At 46.6% G+C, this 16,646-nt stretch overlaps 1 protein-coding gene across 2 annotated transcripts in view; it reads left to right on the forward strand.

Annotated features, from left to right (window-relative positions):
* Positions 1-16,282, forward strand: part of LOC110521011 (serine/threonine-protein kinase TAO2) — a 38,883-nt gene extending 22,601 nt beyond the window's left edge. The window contains exons 12-20 of one of the 2 annotated variants that reach the window (XM_036968767.1): positions 219-425; positions 714-842; positions 1,214-1,450; positions 4,549-4,677; positions 6,093-6,296; positions 10,610-10,849; positions 11,801-12,022; positions 12,366-12,548; positions 12,743-16,282. In XM_036968767.1, the coding sequence (XP_036824662.1) occupies positions 219-425; positions 714-842; positions 1,214-1,450; positions 4,549-4,677; positions 6,093-6,296; positions 10,610-10,849; positions 11,801-12,022; positions 12,366-12,548; positions 12,743-13,657 (2,466 nt within the window). In that variant the 3' untranslated portion in view covers positions 13,658-16,282. The remainder of the gene's footprint in view (positions 1-218; positions 426-713; positions 843-1,213; positions 1,451-4,548; positions 4,678-6,092; positions 6,297-10,609; positions 10,850-11,800; positions 12,023-12,365; positions 12,549-12,742) is intronic. The other variant, XM_036968768.1, reaches the window with a different exon arrangement.
* Positions 16,283-16,646: the final 364 nt, after the last annotated feature.

Consider the following 16,646-nt stretch of genomic DNA (forward strand, 5'->3'; position numbering starts at 1 on the left):
CAATCTCAACGTAATCCATTTTAAATGCAGGCTGTAACACAACATTTGGGAAAAGTCTAGGGGTGTGAATATTTTCTGAAGGCACTGTATCTTATGTTAACTTTCTGCCTCTGCCTGCCTGTGTCTGTCTCTGCATGTTTCTGACTGTCTGTATTTGCCTGCCTGCCTGTCTATAACGTCTCTCTATTTTTCCTCACCCCCCCCCCCCCCTCACCCAGGAGGTGGAGCAGTACCTGCTGCGTACGGGCACCGTGGGCAGCATGGAGAGTTCCCAGTCTGTGCCCAGTATGTCCATCTCCGCCAGCTCCCAGAGCTCCTCTGTCAACAGCCTGGCGGACGGCTCCGACGACAGCAACGAGATGGCTATGATGACCGAGGGAGAGCACACGGTCACCTCCAACTCCTCCATTATACACCGCCCTACTGTAAGTCTGAGAGAGGTGTATGTGTGTGTGAATGGGGTTTGGGTGAGGTGGGGGTGTGTCTGCAGTGGGGGGAGATGGCAATGATGACTGAGGGAGAGAAGTCTCCTCCATTATACACTGCCCTACTGTAAGTCTGAGAGAGGTGGTGTGTGGTGTGCGTGCTAGAGGGAGAGAATATTGTGGCGTGTGTATGTGGTAAATATGTCAGGTGTGTGCAATTGTTTGTGGACATTTATTAAACATCCCTCTCCTGAATTATCTTTCTCTCGCCATGTCCACCTCCCCAAGGGTCAGGATAATATCTATGATGACCCATACCAGCCAGAGATGGACCAGCAGCAGCCCTCGTCAGCCGCCCGCCGCAGGGCCTACTACCGCAACCGGGACCACTTCGCCACCATCCGCACGGCCTCCCTGGTGAGCACATCCCCAAACCCCTCTCTCTGACCCAACCACTAACCACTCTCTCTGACATGACCGCAAACGCTAACCCCTAAACCTCTCTTTCTCTGATACGACTGCTAACACAACCCCCTGACCCCTCTCTCATACTACTATGAACGCTTGTTTGTTTTCTTACAACCACTTTGCCTAAGCTTGATTGAGTTTGCCTGTGGTCCAATGGAACAGTCCCACAACTGGAAACCCCACCCACCTGTCTCTCCAAGGCAGGCTCAATAGAAAACTCAAAGATGTCAGATACTATTGAAACACATTCCCTCTCTCCTTCCCCTTCTCTCTCTTTTCCTCCCCTTTCTATTTCTCCACTCTCTCTCCCCTCTCTCCAGGTCACTCGTCAGATCCAGGAGCACGAGCAGGGCTCAGCGCTGAGGGAGCAGATGTCTGGCTATAAGAGAATGAGGAGGCAGCACCAGAAACAGTTGATGGGCCTGGAGAACAAGCTGAAGGCTGAGATGGATGAGCACCAGCTGAGACTAGACAAAGAGCTGGAGAACCAGAGGAACAGCTTCGGAGGAGAGGGGGACAAACTGGGCAAGAAACACCAGGCCATCCTGGAGAAGGAGGTGAGCGATGGCAGGACTGGAGGAAAGGAGGGGTGGAGAACTAGCGCTTTGGAGGAGAGGGGGTCAAACCGGGCAAGAAACAGATGAACAGAATGTAGTATTTTTCTCCCTTCATCCCAATATTGGGCCTATATCCAGGAAGGCCAAAGTTCCAGAAGCTGGGCCTAAAATATTGTATTAGAGATCATACAAAAGATTTTGCTGTGAGACTTGTGAGCATGAAAAAATTAATATTTGTTGGTCTTATGTGATTAATAAGGAGCATCCAGACGCTGCACTTGATAAATTTATGAAATTGCTTCTTCCAATTATTGATAAACATGGACCTGTTAAGAAACTGACTGTTAGAACTTTTTTATACCCCTTTTTTTTCTCCCCAATTTCGAGGTATCCATTTGGTAGTAGTTAGTCTTGTCTCATAGCTGCAACTCCCGTACGGATTCGGGAGCGGCGACGGTCGAGAGCCATGCGTCCTCCGAAACACAACCCAACCAAGCCCCACTGCTTCTTGACCCAACGCACATCCAACCCGGAAGCCAGCCGCACCCATGTGTACACCTGGTGACCTGGTCAGCATGCACTGCACCCGGCCCGCCACAGGAGTCGCTAGTGCGCGAGGATATCGACAGAGCCTGGGCTCGAACCCAGAGTCACAAATGCCATTCTTAAACATGCAATACTGCTTTCCTCAGTATGACATCCTCATCGACCCACTGTGCTGTCAGACTCCGCATGCTCATGGGGCTGACATCGCTGGTCCAAATGTCAGTCGTGAAGCTAGTAGCAGTGACGCCCATAGCAAGTAGCTCATGGTTGTGCGTTTCAACAATACTGTGTAAATCCGGTAGGGCAACATCTGAAAAATAACGCCTACTTGGTAGTGTGTACCGGTGCTCGACCAGTCGGCAAAAGCCAACATTATCCACGACAGAGAACGGTTGATTATCAAGGGCAATGAATTCCATTATCTTGCCGTTAATGGATTTCGCCTTTGTCTCGCTGATATTTTCTTACTCTTTCAAATGACTGTTTGACTTGGAACTTATTTAGTTGTTGAACGTGTGCGCTTAGTTGCATATGACCTTTTTGTTATCTTCCTTTGAAACTTCTAAATAGATCCACACGACAGACATCGTGGGCTAGGTTCGGAATGCTGTGTTGCAAGTGTAGTGCTGTATTTTTTCCTGTGGCGTCATTACTTCATCTACCTACGTTATATAGGTAGGTATGCACGTCATCTACCTACGTTATATAGGTATGCACGTCATCTACCTACGTTATATAGGTATGCACGTCAGCTTTGACGTCGGTTTTGCACATCGGCGTTAAACTAGACATCGAACCGATGTTGGCATCTTTAGCCGATATCGTCCGATTCCGATATGCTTAACGATATATCGTGCATCCCTAGTCAAAACATATAGATTCAATGGTTGTAATGATGGGGCGCGGTCTGTCCGTAATAAAGAGATGCTCTGCTTTTTTGACACCACATTCCAAAAAGCAAGTCCTGCAGGCTCTAGTTTTGTCTTATATTGACTTTTGTCCAGTCTTGTAGTGCTGCAAGGAAAGACCTAGTTAACCTGTTGTGACGAGCAATCCCGTATCCGGGATCATATTTATAGCCTCAAGCTCATTACCATAACGCAACGTTAACTATTCATGAAAATCGCAAATGAAATTAAATAAATATATTTGCTCTCAAGCTTAGCCTTTTGTTAACAACACTGTCATCTCAGATTTTCAAAATATGCTTTTGAACCATAGCTAAACAAGCATTTGTGTAATAGTAATGATAGCATAGCATTAAGCATAGCATTCAGCATGTAACATTTTCATAAAAACAAGAAAAGCATTCAAATAAAATAATTTACTTTTGAAGAACTTCAGATGTTTTCAATGAGGAGACTCTGTTAGATAGCAAATGTTCAGTTTTTCCAAAAATATTATTTGTGTAGGAGAAATCGCTCCGTTTTGTTCATCACGTTTGGCTACCAAAAAAAACGAAAATTCAGTCATCAAAACGCCGAACTTTTTTCCAAATGAACTCCATAATATCGACTGAAACATGGCAAACGTTGTTTAGAATCAATCCTCAAGGTGTTTTTCACATATCTCTTCGATGATATATCGTTCGTGGAAGTCTGGTTTCTCCTCTGAATCACATGGAAGAATACTTGCCGCTGGAGATTACGCACCAATTTCGATGCAGGGACACCAGGCTGTACACCTGGTAAATGTAGTCTCTTATGGTCAATCTTCCAATGATATGCCTACAAATACGTCACAATGCTGCAAACACCTTGGGGAAACGACAAAGTGTAGGCTCATTCCTTGAGCATTCACAGCCATATAAGGAGACAAAAACAGAAAACAGCGCCTCAAAAATGTTGCTCACTTTCTGTTTGAAGTTTCATCTTGGTTTCGCCTGTAGCATCAGTTCTGTGGCACTCACAGATAATATCTTTGCAGTTTTGGAAACGTCAGAGTTTTTTCTTTCCAAAGCTGCCAATTACATGCATAGTCGAGCATCTTTTCGTGACAAGATATCTTGTTTAAAACGGGAATGTTTTTTATCCAAAAATTAAAAGAGCGCCCCCTATCTCGAAGAAGTTAAGCTGCAGCTGGCTCAGAGCAGAGCGGAACGTCTTGTTCTTCATTGTAAAGAGGGCTGATATAAGTGCTATGCATGCCAGTCTCTTGGCTAAGAGTTGAGGAGAGACTGATTGCATCACTTCTTTTTATAAGAAATGTGTTGAAAATCCCAAATTGTTTGCATAGGCAACTTACACACAGCTCTGACCTCATCAGGGGTCTTTGCATTCCCCAAATCCAGAACAAAATCAAGAAAGCGTACAGTATTATATAGAGCCAATTTTTTTCATGTAACTACGTTCCATCTCATTTCTCAAGTGAACAGCACACTTGGTTTCTTCCCTATTTGACCTAGATAATTTGTATATGTATTGATATGTAAGCTTTTAAAAAAAGCTGTTGTTCTGTATTATGTTTTGTGAGGACCCCGGGAAGAGTAGCTGCTGCTTTTGCAACAGTTAATGGGGATCCTAATAAAATACCAAATGCCTCTCTCTCCCCAGACCAAGGCAGCCCTAGCTGAGGAGAAGAAGTTCCAGCAGCATATCCTGAGCCAGCAGAAAAAGGAGCTGACCAGTCTACTGGAGTCTCAGAAACGCCAGTACCGTCAGCGCAAGGACCAGCTCAAAGAGGTACAACCTTATTCCATCCACATGTTCCAACCACACGACTACCTTATTACAACCATACAGGACAACCATACAATTGTGGTCACATGGGGCTGACCCAGGAGTGGCTGGTGTCACCCTCTTCCCAGAGTGTTGTTTTGATTGGCTGGTGTCACATTCTAACCCAGGGTTCCCCAACTGGTGGCGCACAGGCCAAATGTTATTTGGGCCCCCTACTTTTTCTGAGCAAAATATAAAACAAATGTATTTTTTCTTGTTTCACATAAGACTGTAAAAACACCCAGGAAATCAGCTCCAGGTTTGACATTTTTAAAAATTTAGAAATCTATTCCTAAGTATTCCAATGCATAATAGAGAAACAAATCAGTCATATACAAATGTAAGCTAAATTATAAATTGTTACGTTTTAACCAAACATTGTATCTGTTTGGGCTTCTCGTGGTTAATTTGCAGTCTACAATTGATTTGTAATTATGTCCCCCCCCCCCCCCCCCCCGACCATCCGTTCAAGAAATGATCGGCCCGTGGCTGACTAGTTGATGATCTCTACTCTAACCCATCCCCATGTGTTGTTTTTACTAGGGACTGAATGAGAACCAGTCAACCCCTAAAAGGGAGAAGCAAGGGTGGCTGGTGTCAGTCTTTAACTTGGGGTGTGGTCGTCTAAATGAAATTGGGATCCTTAACGTTAAGAAAAAAATCCTAAAGGGAAAATCCTTTTTGTCCCCCCCACAAATGTTTAATCACAGTGCAGCTGACTCGTCTGCTCTTTTGTCTTCACTAATGATGCAAGTGTGTGTTCGGTCTGTTCCCCTAGCCTATTAATTGGTAGGTCCTGCTTTACTGAAGTTGATTTAGTGCAAAAACATTGCAAGATACAGCTTTTGATTGCCAATAGATAGGCCTAGTGCACGGTTCTGACTCCGTCTGTCTGGTGGCCGACCTGTCTATACTGTGCCCCTCCCCTCTCCCTCCGATCCTTGCTAGCTTGCTATGGAAGATGCAGGCAGCTTGAGACCATTTGATTGACCGTTCTGATCACCAAGTGATGGACGTTAGTTTCCGCTTCAATAGCAGCATTCCTTTACAGACAAGTAAAATGCCTGTTCAGTGGCCCCTCGTAAAACCTTCTCTGGAGATCGTTTCGTCTGCATTTTCAAAAAGCCTCAGTGTACCCTTACAGACAAACAAACATGCAATAGCCGTGGCACTTTCAAGGGTATATGACTGCGGTACATGTAACTTAATTGCCCGGCCCTAGTGTTCATACATGCGTATTAGGACCATTACTCTGCATTGTGAATTGATGTGGAATTTTGAGCCATTTGTCACGTCCCTACCGTTTTAACCCTTCCCCCCCTGTGTTGTAATGAGTCAATGGTGTCACACTCCAACCCTTCCCCCTGTGTTTCAACTAGGAACTGAATGAGAACCAGTCGACCCCTAAGCGGGAGAAGCAGGAATGGCTGGTGCGTCAGAAGGAGTGTCTGCAGCAGCTGCAGGCGGAGGAGGAGGCGGGGCTGCTGAGGAGACAGAGGCAGTACTACGAGCTGCAGTGTCGCCAGTACAAGAGGAAGATGCTGCTGGCCCGACACAACCTGGAACAAGACCTACTCAGAGAGGTATAGCAGGCCTATTGTAGTAGGTATATTACTGGGGGAGATTGACCTGCTCAGATGTCTCGTCCACCAGCCGGCTCTCTCTCGCTCTCTCTCTCTCTGTCAAACCATCTGGTTTCAGAGCGCCTCAGAATCGAACTTAAATCTAGTTGACTGGACGCTTATGGCAGGAGCGGCAAAAACAGCCGCCGGTTTTAATTGGCAGATCTGTCCATCACCATATAGCATATACCTTAGAATCTCCCCGCAACATTATCAACTTCAAGCATAAGTTATTTAAACATAGTGACTTCGGGAAAATCTGAAAGTTTGCATCTTAAAAATGTTTTTTACATTAACTTTATATGCCTCAAATCAGAATCAATTGGGCTTCCCAAAACTAATATGGCTAATGTGATAACATTTATTTTGATAGGCAATTTTGCCATTTTTCAAAGTCACATCTAATTCAACTGTTGCCTCAATGTAGAGCCACACGTCATAGTCGTGTGATTCGCTCAGAATATGAATTGATTTAGCATCCGGTTTGGGCGCTATATATATTTTCATGTTGTCATTCCATCCTTCTCTCATCCCAGGATTTACGGTATTATTGCCTAAGTACACAAGGGGGTGCCAAAAAACACAAAGCCCATTGGGTGTCTATTACTAGAATGCTAACAAAATTTGTACAAGTAATAGCACATTTCCATAGAGGCTGCTTGCTAAATATGTTAACGAGCGCAAATGTTAATAAATTAATTTCAAGATGGGGAAATCCAGGTCATAAAGTTATACATGAATAGGTATGAGCTACAGAATGCCAGTTTTGGTGAGGTTGGACATTTTACAAGGGAATATGAATGATAAACATTAGAAATAGGATGGCCATTATCGTTCTTGCAAAAATGACCTTTTTCATTGTAAGCTCATTTACTTCTATGGCTGCTACTGATGACAAGCTATTTTCTGCATAATGTGTTCCACTAATGTATTTTCTGTAAAGGAAAAACTATAGTTGAATTTGAGACATCTGTGGCTTTGTGTTGTGTGACACCACATTTTGGTGGCCTTTTATTGACCCCAGCACAAGGTGCACCTGTTCAATCAGCTTCTTGATATGCCACACCTGTCAGGCAGATAGATTATCTTGGTAAAGGAGGAACGCTCACTAACAGGGATGTTAACAAGTTTGTGCACAAAATTGTAGAGAAATAAGCGTTTTGTGCGTCTGGAAAATTTCTGGGATCTTTTATTTCATCATGAAACATGGAACCAACACTTTACATGTTGCGTTTATATGTTTGTTCAGTGTAGCTACAAATATTTAAAAAATGTATTGAAATAGTTACGTTTTGACAGCCACAGGATGTTTTTTCCAATACTCTCATCAAATACCCCGATATACGGTATACCGCCCAAGCCTAATTAGCATGTCATTCAGGAAATCCACACCCCCTGAATTCCAAACAGTCCCACACTGTTACCAAATCAAATTTATTTATGTATCCCTTCTTACATCAAATGATATCTCAAAGTGCTGTACAGAAACTCAGCCTAAAACCCCAAACAGCAAGCAATGCAGGTGTGGAAGCACGGTGGCTAGGAAAAACTCCCTAGAAAGGTCAAAACCTAGGAAGAAACCTAGAGAGGAACCAGGCTATGAGGGGTGGCCAGTCCTCTTCTGGCTGTGCCGGGTGGAGATTATAACACAACATGGCCAAGATGTTCAAATGTTCATAAATGACCAGCATGGTCAAATAATAATAATCGCAGTAGTTGTCGATGGTGCAACAAGTCAGCACCTCAGGAGTAAATGTCAGTTGGCTTTTCATAGCCGATCATTCAGAGTATCTACCGCTCCTGCTGTCTCTAGAGAGTTGAAAACAGCAGGTCTGAGACAGGTAGCACGTCTGGTGAACAGGTCGGGGTTCCATAGCCGCAAGCCGAACAGTTGAAACTGGAGCAGCAGCACGACCAGGTGGACTGGGGACAGCAAGGAGTCATCAGGCAGTCCCGAGGCATGGTCCTAGGGCTCAGGTTCTCCAAGAGAGAGAGAGAGAGAGAGAGAGAGAATTAAAGATGCCCTCTGGTGGTAAATAGTACCACTAATAGTGTCAGTGGTTGCCATAGAATTCTGTGGCACCACGCAAGCTGTGCTGCAGTATGCTGCAACTTTTAAAGGATGAACCACTGTACATAATCTATGTCTCAACTGTCTCAAGGCAATTGTCTAAATACGTATCTGCGTGCATGCATCCATGCACACCACACACACTAACGTTCAAACGTTTGGGGTCACTTAGAAATGGCCTTGTTTTTGAAAGAAAAGCAAAACAAATTGTCCATTTTAAAATAACATCAAATTTATCAGAAATACAGTGTAGACATTGTTAATGTTGTAAATGACTATTGTAGCTGGAAACGGCAGATTTTTTAAATGGAATATCTACATAGGCGTACAGAGGCCCATTATCAGCAACCATCACTACTGTGTTCCAATGGCACATTGTATTAGCTAATCCAAGTTTATTATTTTAAAAGGCTAATTGATCATTAGAAACCCTTTTGCAATTATGTTAGCACAGCTGAAAACTGTTGTTCTGATTAAATAAGCAATTCAACTGGCCCTCTTTAGACTAGTTGAGTGACTGGATTTTTCAGCATTTTTTGGTTCGATTACAGGCTCAAAATGGCCAGAAACAAGTAACTTCTGAAACTCGTCAGTCTATTCTTGTTCTGAGAAATAAAGACTTCCATGCTAGAAATTGCCAAGAAACGGAAGATCTCGTACAACACTGTGTACAACTCCTTTCACAGAACTGCGCAAACTGTCTCTAACCAGAATAGAAAGAGGAGTGAGAGAGACCGGTGCACAACTGAGCAAGAGGACAAGTACATTTGAGTGTCTAGTTTCAGAAATCGATGCCTCACAAGTCCTCAACTGGCAGATTAATTAAATAGTACCAGCAAAACACCAGTCTCAACGTCAACAGTGAAGAGGAGACTCCGGGATGCTGGCCTTCGAGGCAGAGTTGCAAAGAAAAGCCATATCTCAGACTGGCCAATAAAAAGAAAAGATTAAGATGGGCAAAAGAACAGACACTGGACAGAGGAACTCTGCATAGAAGGCCAGTCCCAATCCCTATTTGGTAAAATACCAAGTCCATATTATGCAAAGACAAACTACAGTCATTACTTTAAGACATGAAGGTCAATCAATCCAGAAAATGTCAAGAACTTTGATCGTTTTTTCAAGTACAGTCGCAAAAACCATCAAGCGATATGATGAAACCAGCTCTCATGAGGACCGCCACAGGAAAGGAAGAACCAGAGTTACCTCTGCTGCAGAGGATAAGTTAGTGTTACCACCCTAAGAAATTGCAGCTCAAATAAATGCTTCAGAGTTTAAGTAACAGATCCATCTCAACATCAACTGTTCAGAGGAGACTACGTGAATCAGGCCTTCATGGTTGAATCGCTGCAAAGAAACAACTACAAAAGGACACGAATAAGAGACTTGCTTTTGCCAAGAAGCACAAGCAATGGACATTAGACTGGTGGAAATCTGTCCTTTTGGTCTGATGAGTCCAAATTTGAGATTTTTGGTTCCAACCGCTGCGTCTTTGTGAGACGCAAAGTAGGTGAACAGATCTCCGCAATTGTGGTTCCCACCGTGAAGCATGGAGGAGGAGGTTATGGTGTGGGTGTGCTTTGCTGGTGACACTGTCAGTGATTTATTTAGAATTCAAGGCACACTTAACCAGCATGGCTGCAGCAATACGCCATCTCATCTGGTTTTGGCTTAGACCACTATCATTTGTTTCTCAACAGGACAATGAATCAACACATCTCCAGACTGTGTAAGTCCCATCTGACCAAGAAGGAGAGTGATGGAGTGTTGCATCTGATGACCTGGCCTCCACAATCACCCAACCTCAACCCAATTGAGATGGTTTGGGATGAGTTGGACCGCAGAGTAAAGGAAAAGCAGCCAACAAGTGCTCAACTTATGTGGGAACTCCTTCAAGATTGTTGGCAAAGCATTCCAGGTGAAGCTGGTTGAGAGAATGCCAAGTGTGCTAAAACACTTTTAGTCACTACATGATTCCATGTGTTCATAATTTTGATGTCTTCACTATTATTCTACAATGTAGAAAATAGTAAAAATGAAGAAAATAACTTGAATGAGTAGGTGTCAACTTTTTTGATGTGTGGGTTTTTTACACAGACAAGCTACTTAATTGTATTGTGATCACTTACTTGACACATTTCCCACCTTCTCTCACTCCCTCTTCATCTTTCTTCCTATACCTGTTTTTTTTTTTCCCCTCCAGGACCTGAACAAGAAGCAGACCCAGAGGGACCTGGAGTGTGCCATGCTGCTGAGGCACCACGAGTCCACCCAGGAGCTGGAGTTTCGTCAGCTGGGTGCGGTGCAGCGTACGCGGGCCGACCTGATCCGCACGCAGCACCAGACGGAGCTCACCAACCAGATGGAGTACAACAAGCGGAGGGAGCAGGAGCTCCGGCAGAAACACACTGTGGAGGTCCGCCAGCAGCCCAAGAGCCTCAAGGTAAGGCTCTTCTTCCCTCACTCCCCCCTATCTCCTTTCTCCCCTCACTCCCCCCTCTCTCCTTTCTTCCCTCACTCCCCCCTCTCTCCTTTCTTCCCCCACTCCCCCCTCTCTCCTTTCTTCCCTCACTCCCCCCTCTCTCCCTCCTTCCCCTCCTTTCTCCCCCTCCTTCCCCCCTCTCCCCCCCCCCCTCTCCCTCCTTCCCCCCCTCTCCCTCCTTCCCCCCCTCTCCCTCCTTCCCCCCCTCTCCCTCCTTCCCCCCCTCTCCCTCCTTTCCCCCCCTCCCTCCTTCTCCCTCCTTCCCCCCCTCTCCCTCCTTTCCCCCCCTCCCTCCTTCCCCCCCTCCCTCCTTCCTCTCCCTCCTTCCCCCCTCTCCCTCCTTCCCCCCCCCTCCCTCCTTCCCCCCTCCTCCCCCCTCCCTCCTTCCCCCCCTCCCTCCTTCCCCCCCCCTCCCTCCTCCCCCCCTCCCTCCTTCCCCCCCCCTCCCTCCTCCCCCCCTCCCTCCTTCCCCCCCTCTCTCCCTCCTTCCCCCCCTCTCCCTCCTTCCCCCCCTCTCTCCCTCCTTCCCCCCCTCTCTCCCTCCTTCCCCCCCTCTCTCCCTCCTTCCCCCCCTCTCTCCCTCCTTCCCCCCCTCTCTCCCTCCTGCCCCCCCTCTCTCCCTCCTGCCCCCCCACTCTCTCCCTCCCTCCCTCCCCACTCTCTCCCTCCCTCCCTCCTTCCCCCCTCTCTCCCTCCTTCCCCCCTCTCGCTCCCTCCCTCCTTCCCCCCTCTCGCTCTCTCCCTCCTTCCCCCCTCTCGCTCCCTCCCTCCTTCCCCCCTCTCGCTCCCTCCCTCCTTCCCCCCTCTCGCTCCCTCCCTCCTTCCCCCCTCCTTCTTTCCCTCCTTCCCCCCTCTCGCTCCCTCCCTCCTTCCCCCCTCCTTCTTTCCCTCACTCCTCTCACTTCTTCCCAGTCCAAGGAGCTCCAGATCAAGCGTCAGTTCCAGGACACTTGTAAGATCCAGACACGTCAGTACAAGGCCCTGAGGAACCACCTGTTGGAGAGCACTCCCAAGGCCGACCACAAGGCGGTGCTCAAGAGGCTGAAGGAGGAGCAGACCAGGAAACTGGCCATCCTGGCCGAGCAGTACGACCACTCCATCAACGACATGCTGTCCACACAGGCTGTGAGTAAGGCAAGGACCCTACCGTGCACCTCTCCTACACCTGACAACTACGAAGACGTTATACTACAGAACAACTACACACACGCGGCGAGACAACCCACACAAAGACACACTGCAGATCACACCCACTATCAACTGCAGACCTACATATTAAACCGGCTACACCAAAAATGTATACCAACATGTTTCAGTTCAACAAACACCTACTACGTCCATGCTAAGTTCTAGAACTACTAAAATTACAAATTAGGACTACGAATACCACATTTTGAGTGGTAGACTTCCCCAAACTGTCCATTTAGACCAGGGTGTGCTCTACTGACGTCCAGCCCTCTCCCTCTTCCTCCTCTAGTTGCGATTGGACGAGACCCAGGAAGCAGAGTACCAGGTGCTGCGGATGCAGCTGCAGCAGGAATTGGAGCTGCTGAACGCTTACCAGAGCAAGATCAAGATCCACACAGACTCCCAGCACGAGAGAGAGGCCAATGACCTGGAGCAAAGGGTGTCTATCCGCAGGGCCCTGCTGGAACAGCGGGTGAGAATGAGACGGAGAGTTGGGTGGAGGGGTGTCTGAAGGGATTGTGTGTGTTGGGGGGGGGGGGGGGGGGGGGGGTTTGCGTGTGCGCAAGAGAATATTTACAATATACATGACACCAAAAAGGATAGGCCACTTAAAAGATTATTGGGACACAACCAGTTTGTAGTCTTATTGCATCCCCCCTCTCTTAGATTGAGGAAGAGATGCTGTCTCTGCAGAACGAGCGTTCAGAGCGTATCCGTACTCTACTGGAGCGCCAGGCCCGGGAGATCGAGGCTTTTGACTCGGAGAGCATGCGTCTTGGCTTCAGCAACATGGCGCTGACTGGCATCCCCGCCGAGGCCTTCAACCAGGGCTACCCCAACCCCAGCCCCTCCTCTGGCTCCGGGGGCTGGCCCTCCCGCCCTGTCCCTCGCTCCGGGAGCCACTGGAGCCACGGTGTGCAGAACTCGGTGGCGCCCCCTTCGTGGCGTAGCCAGAACAGCTGCAGCGGTGGAGGGTTCAGCCGTGCTGAGTCGATCACGTCATCTCACGGCCTGGGGAGGGATAGTGAGATGAACATGAGTGGTAGAGGCCACTCCTCCAACTCCTCATCTTCCTCATCGTCCTCCCACCATCACCATCATCAGCAGCAGCAACAACACTACCTCCCCCAGCACCACCACCACCAGAGCACGCCACACCTGTACCGAGAGAGCCGCGAGCGCGAGGACCGTGAGAGGGACAGGGAGAGAGAGTGGGGAGGTGGGGGGGGACACCACCACCACCACCACCACGGAGGAGGAGGAGTTCATCACCACCACCTCTCCCAACACGCCTCAGCCCAGTCCCTGGCTCTCCTGCCACCTCCGCCTCCCCCACCACCCATCTCCCTCTACTCTTCCTCCCCACCCTCCTCCTCCTCCTCCTCGTCTTCCCAGGGAGGGGGATACGGGGGTCTGGTGGCCAGGGGCCCCAGCCTGATGGCCCTAAGGAACAGCCCCCAGCCCCTGAGGAGGACGGCCTCAGGGGGGCCCGGCGGGGCAGGGGGGGGCGAGGGGGGTCTGAGTCGGAGCACCTCGGTCACCTCACACATCTCCAACGGCTCCCACCTTTCCTACTCTTAAAGGGGAAGGGTAACGATAGGCTCCACCCCACAGTCTTAAAGGGGCGCGGTAAGAGAACAAACCAAGCCTGCCCCTTCTTTGAGGCTGCGTCTGAAACGACACCCTAACCCTCGTATGAGGAATAGGGTGTAGTTTGAGATATGCCATGTAGTGTGGGGGGGGTGTCCCTGCTCTCTCTTCTGCAAGAGTGTTTGTTCATGGAGGGGGTGGTGCTAACAGGTTTACCACCACAATGGGTGGAGCCAAAGCAAGTCTACCGTTCCTATTGTTCAAGGGGATTATTTTTTTTGGAAGAGGTCATCTCTCACAAATTCAGGGGAAGGGTTTAGATGAGGGGGGGCCTATTAACAATAAGGTCAGACTGGCCTGGCCACCAGTAGGGGTCAGTTGAGCAGACTAGCTGCTTTCGAGTAGACAGACACCATAGAGTATTATGTCTGCACAGACAGACGGAAGGGATACAAGTGGGAGGAAAGGGGAGTTTTAACAGCAATAGGTTTCTCTGCTGACATCAAACTGAGAGAAATTAATGGATGTGGCGATACTGCTCTATTTGAGAGGGTGCTTTTAAAATACAATGTAAACTATGTAAATAACGCAGAAACTAACACGTGAAGCGTACTAGTTAATGATGGGTCATATACTGTCCATTTGTGGTGAAGCAAAGAGCTGAACCTCGAGAGGCAACTACAGAAACAGTTTTTTTTTGGGTAATAGGATTTTCAAATTGATGACAAATGTAACACTGCCATCCGGTGGCTCGGCTGACCCAAGACGACTCTGCCACTGCTGAGCAATAATTTCCCTGTGAACATTCTGAAAGTGGGGTGTGTGTACAGCGCGGAATGCTCGCTTAGTTTTTTTTCACACTTGACCCATTCCTGGACACACAGCCTGGTAGGTGTGTGTAATGTACATGTGCATAAAGCAGTTATTACAGTTCAATGCATGAAAGTGCTGTACAGAAAGCATTTGTATTCATACATGTTTATAGAAATACATATAAGTATATAATACCTGTCAGAAGTTTGACAGTAAAATTGAAGATTGTTCACTGTTCAACATCTTTGTCCTACATTGTACTTAGTGTACATAAAAGCACTAACTCTGAAACGCTGGTAGAGTAATGATAATTTTGCCATGTGAATAGAAATTGGAAAATAGTTGAGGGAAAATAGATATGTTTGCTATTATTATTATTGTTATTATTATTATTACTACAAGAGCAGTTGTAATGTTTGTTGTACACACTAATTTTGTTAAAAGAAAACGTTTTTTAAAATGTTTTAATTGCCAATTTTGACCACTAGGTGGGGAGTAAGAGCAATGTTACTGTTATGGAGCGCTATGAGGGGGGGGTTCATTGTTTTTATTATTTTTTAAAGAGAAGGAAAAAACACTACCTTTCCCCAAGCATTCCCTCTGGTCTCAGGGTCGGAGTCTACTGGGCAGTGCATTACCACAAAAGGTTGTAGTGTTATAGAACCAGTATTAAATGTGGATGGGGCCGTTCATGTTGTTAGCTGTATGTGTCAATATATTGAATTCTAGATCTACCATACAGTGTCTCCTAAAGTCAGCCTCTGTAATCCAGCACGTTTTGTGCCATATTGTACCTCTCTTCTTGTGGTTCATGTCGATACGGACCAGCCAAGCTTGTTGATTTGTACACTACTACACCCCACCAAAAATACTCTGAATTTGTTGGTTTAATTTATTTGGTCTTTTAAAAATATATAAACAGCCAAAAACAAGAAAGTGCATACATTATAAATAACTTGGAATATTAATATTGTCGTTTCTTAACTCCCGCCTTCCTTTCTGGAAGTTATTTCTGGATAGAACAGGATTGGATTGAGGCAAAGTGTCGCCACTGTTATGCTTTCATCTTAACACTCATCAGTAGTCAAGTAAAAGAAAGGAATGAGCCATTTTAAAGTATTCTAACCGAGCCCATGTGTAGAGAATCATCTACCGTTGGCTCCTAAACTCACACTGCCAACTCTGAACAGCACCAACATTACAACAGAATGGTGGGGTGGTAAACATTGGTTCTCCAGTGGTGCGTTTCAATACTCTAACCTCTAAGTTACCTCGACACGTCTGGGGTCGTTTACTTCAGTTTACACATTGTTCATGACGGAACATGCTGGATTCGTTTTCAGAGGCTGTGATTTTTAGACTAGGGCATGGTGACCGAGCTGCTGGTACAGAGAATGTGTGCTGTCGCTGTCCATATGTAGTGCTGATTTACGCTTAGGGGTGGGTCTCAATAGTCAAAAGTAGTTCATTTTCTTTGTTTCATCCCCTTTACCGGCATATAGAAAACACAGCACAGGTGAAAGGACTTGGAAATTCACTTTAACCTGTCCTTTCACATCATTGCAAACGGAGAGATGAGGGAGGGACTCATAAGACTATTGAGATTACAACTCAGTTGGTTGGGGCAGGGATGAGCGAGAATCTGATAGAAAGAGGAGTGGATGTGTGTGGTGGGATATAGAACTGTTGTACAGAGAGGCCAAGTTACGTTCAGGTTCAATGCAAAGTGGAGCGGAGGTCTGCTACAGAATTTGTTGTACAGAAACACAAGTCATTTTGAAAAATAAAAAAAAGGAAAAGTGACTTCCTGATGCTGTCTTCATTTGTACCTACTTGGTTGGATTGTGTGTCAGTTCAAAGGAATGCCCACAAACTACATTAGTTGGTGGAACTAACCATGAAAGATGTAAGGTAAAGATTACATTTTGTGCATCTTTTTAAAAGGAAATTCACTTGGGGGGGGAAACCACTCCAGGACCTGTAGGGGTGCTGATCTAGAATCAAGTCCTCCCTGTCCATGTAATCGTATTTGTTATGATCTAAGAGGTGTAACTAATCCTAGATCAGCACTCCTGTAAGATATTTGAGAGTTGATAGTGGAGTTTGTTTGCAGGGATTAATGTTTGTACTCATTTGTGTGCCTTTGCGTGCTAGGCTAATTACACTA

The sequence above is a fragment of the Oncorhynchus mykiss genome, chromosome 30, assembly GCF_013265735.2.
Source record: "Oncorhynchus mykiss isolate Arlee chromosome 30, USDA_OmykA_1.1, whole genome shotgun sequence".
In the NCBI taxonomy this organism is placed as follows: Eukaryota; Metazoa; Chordata; class Actinopteri; order Salmoniformes; family Salmonidae; genus Oncorhynchus; species Oncorhynchus mykiss.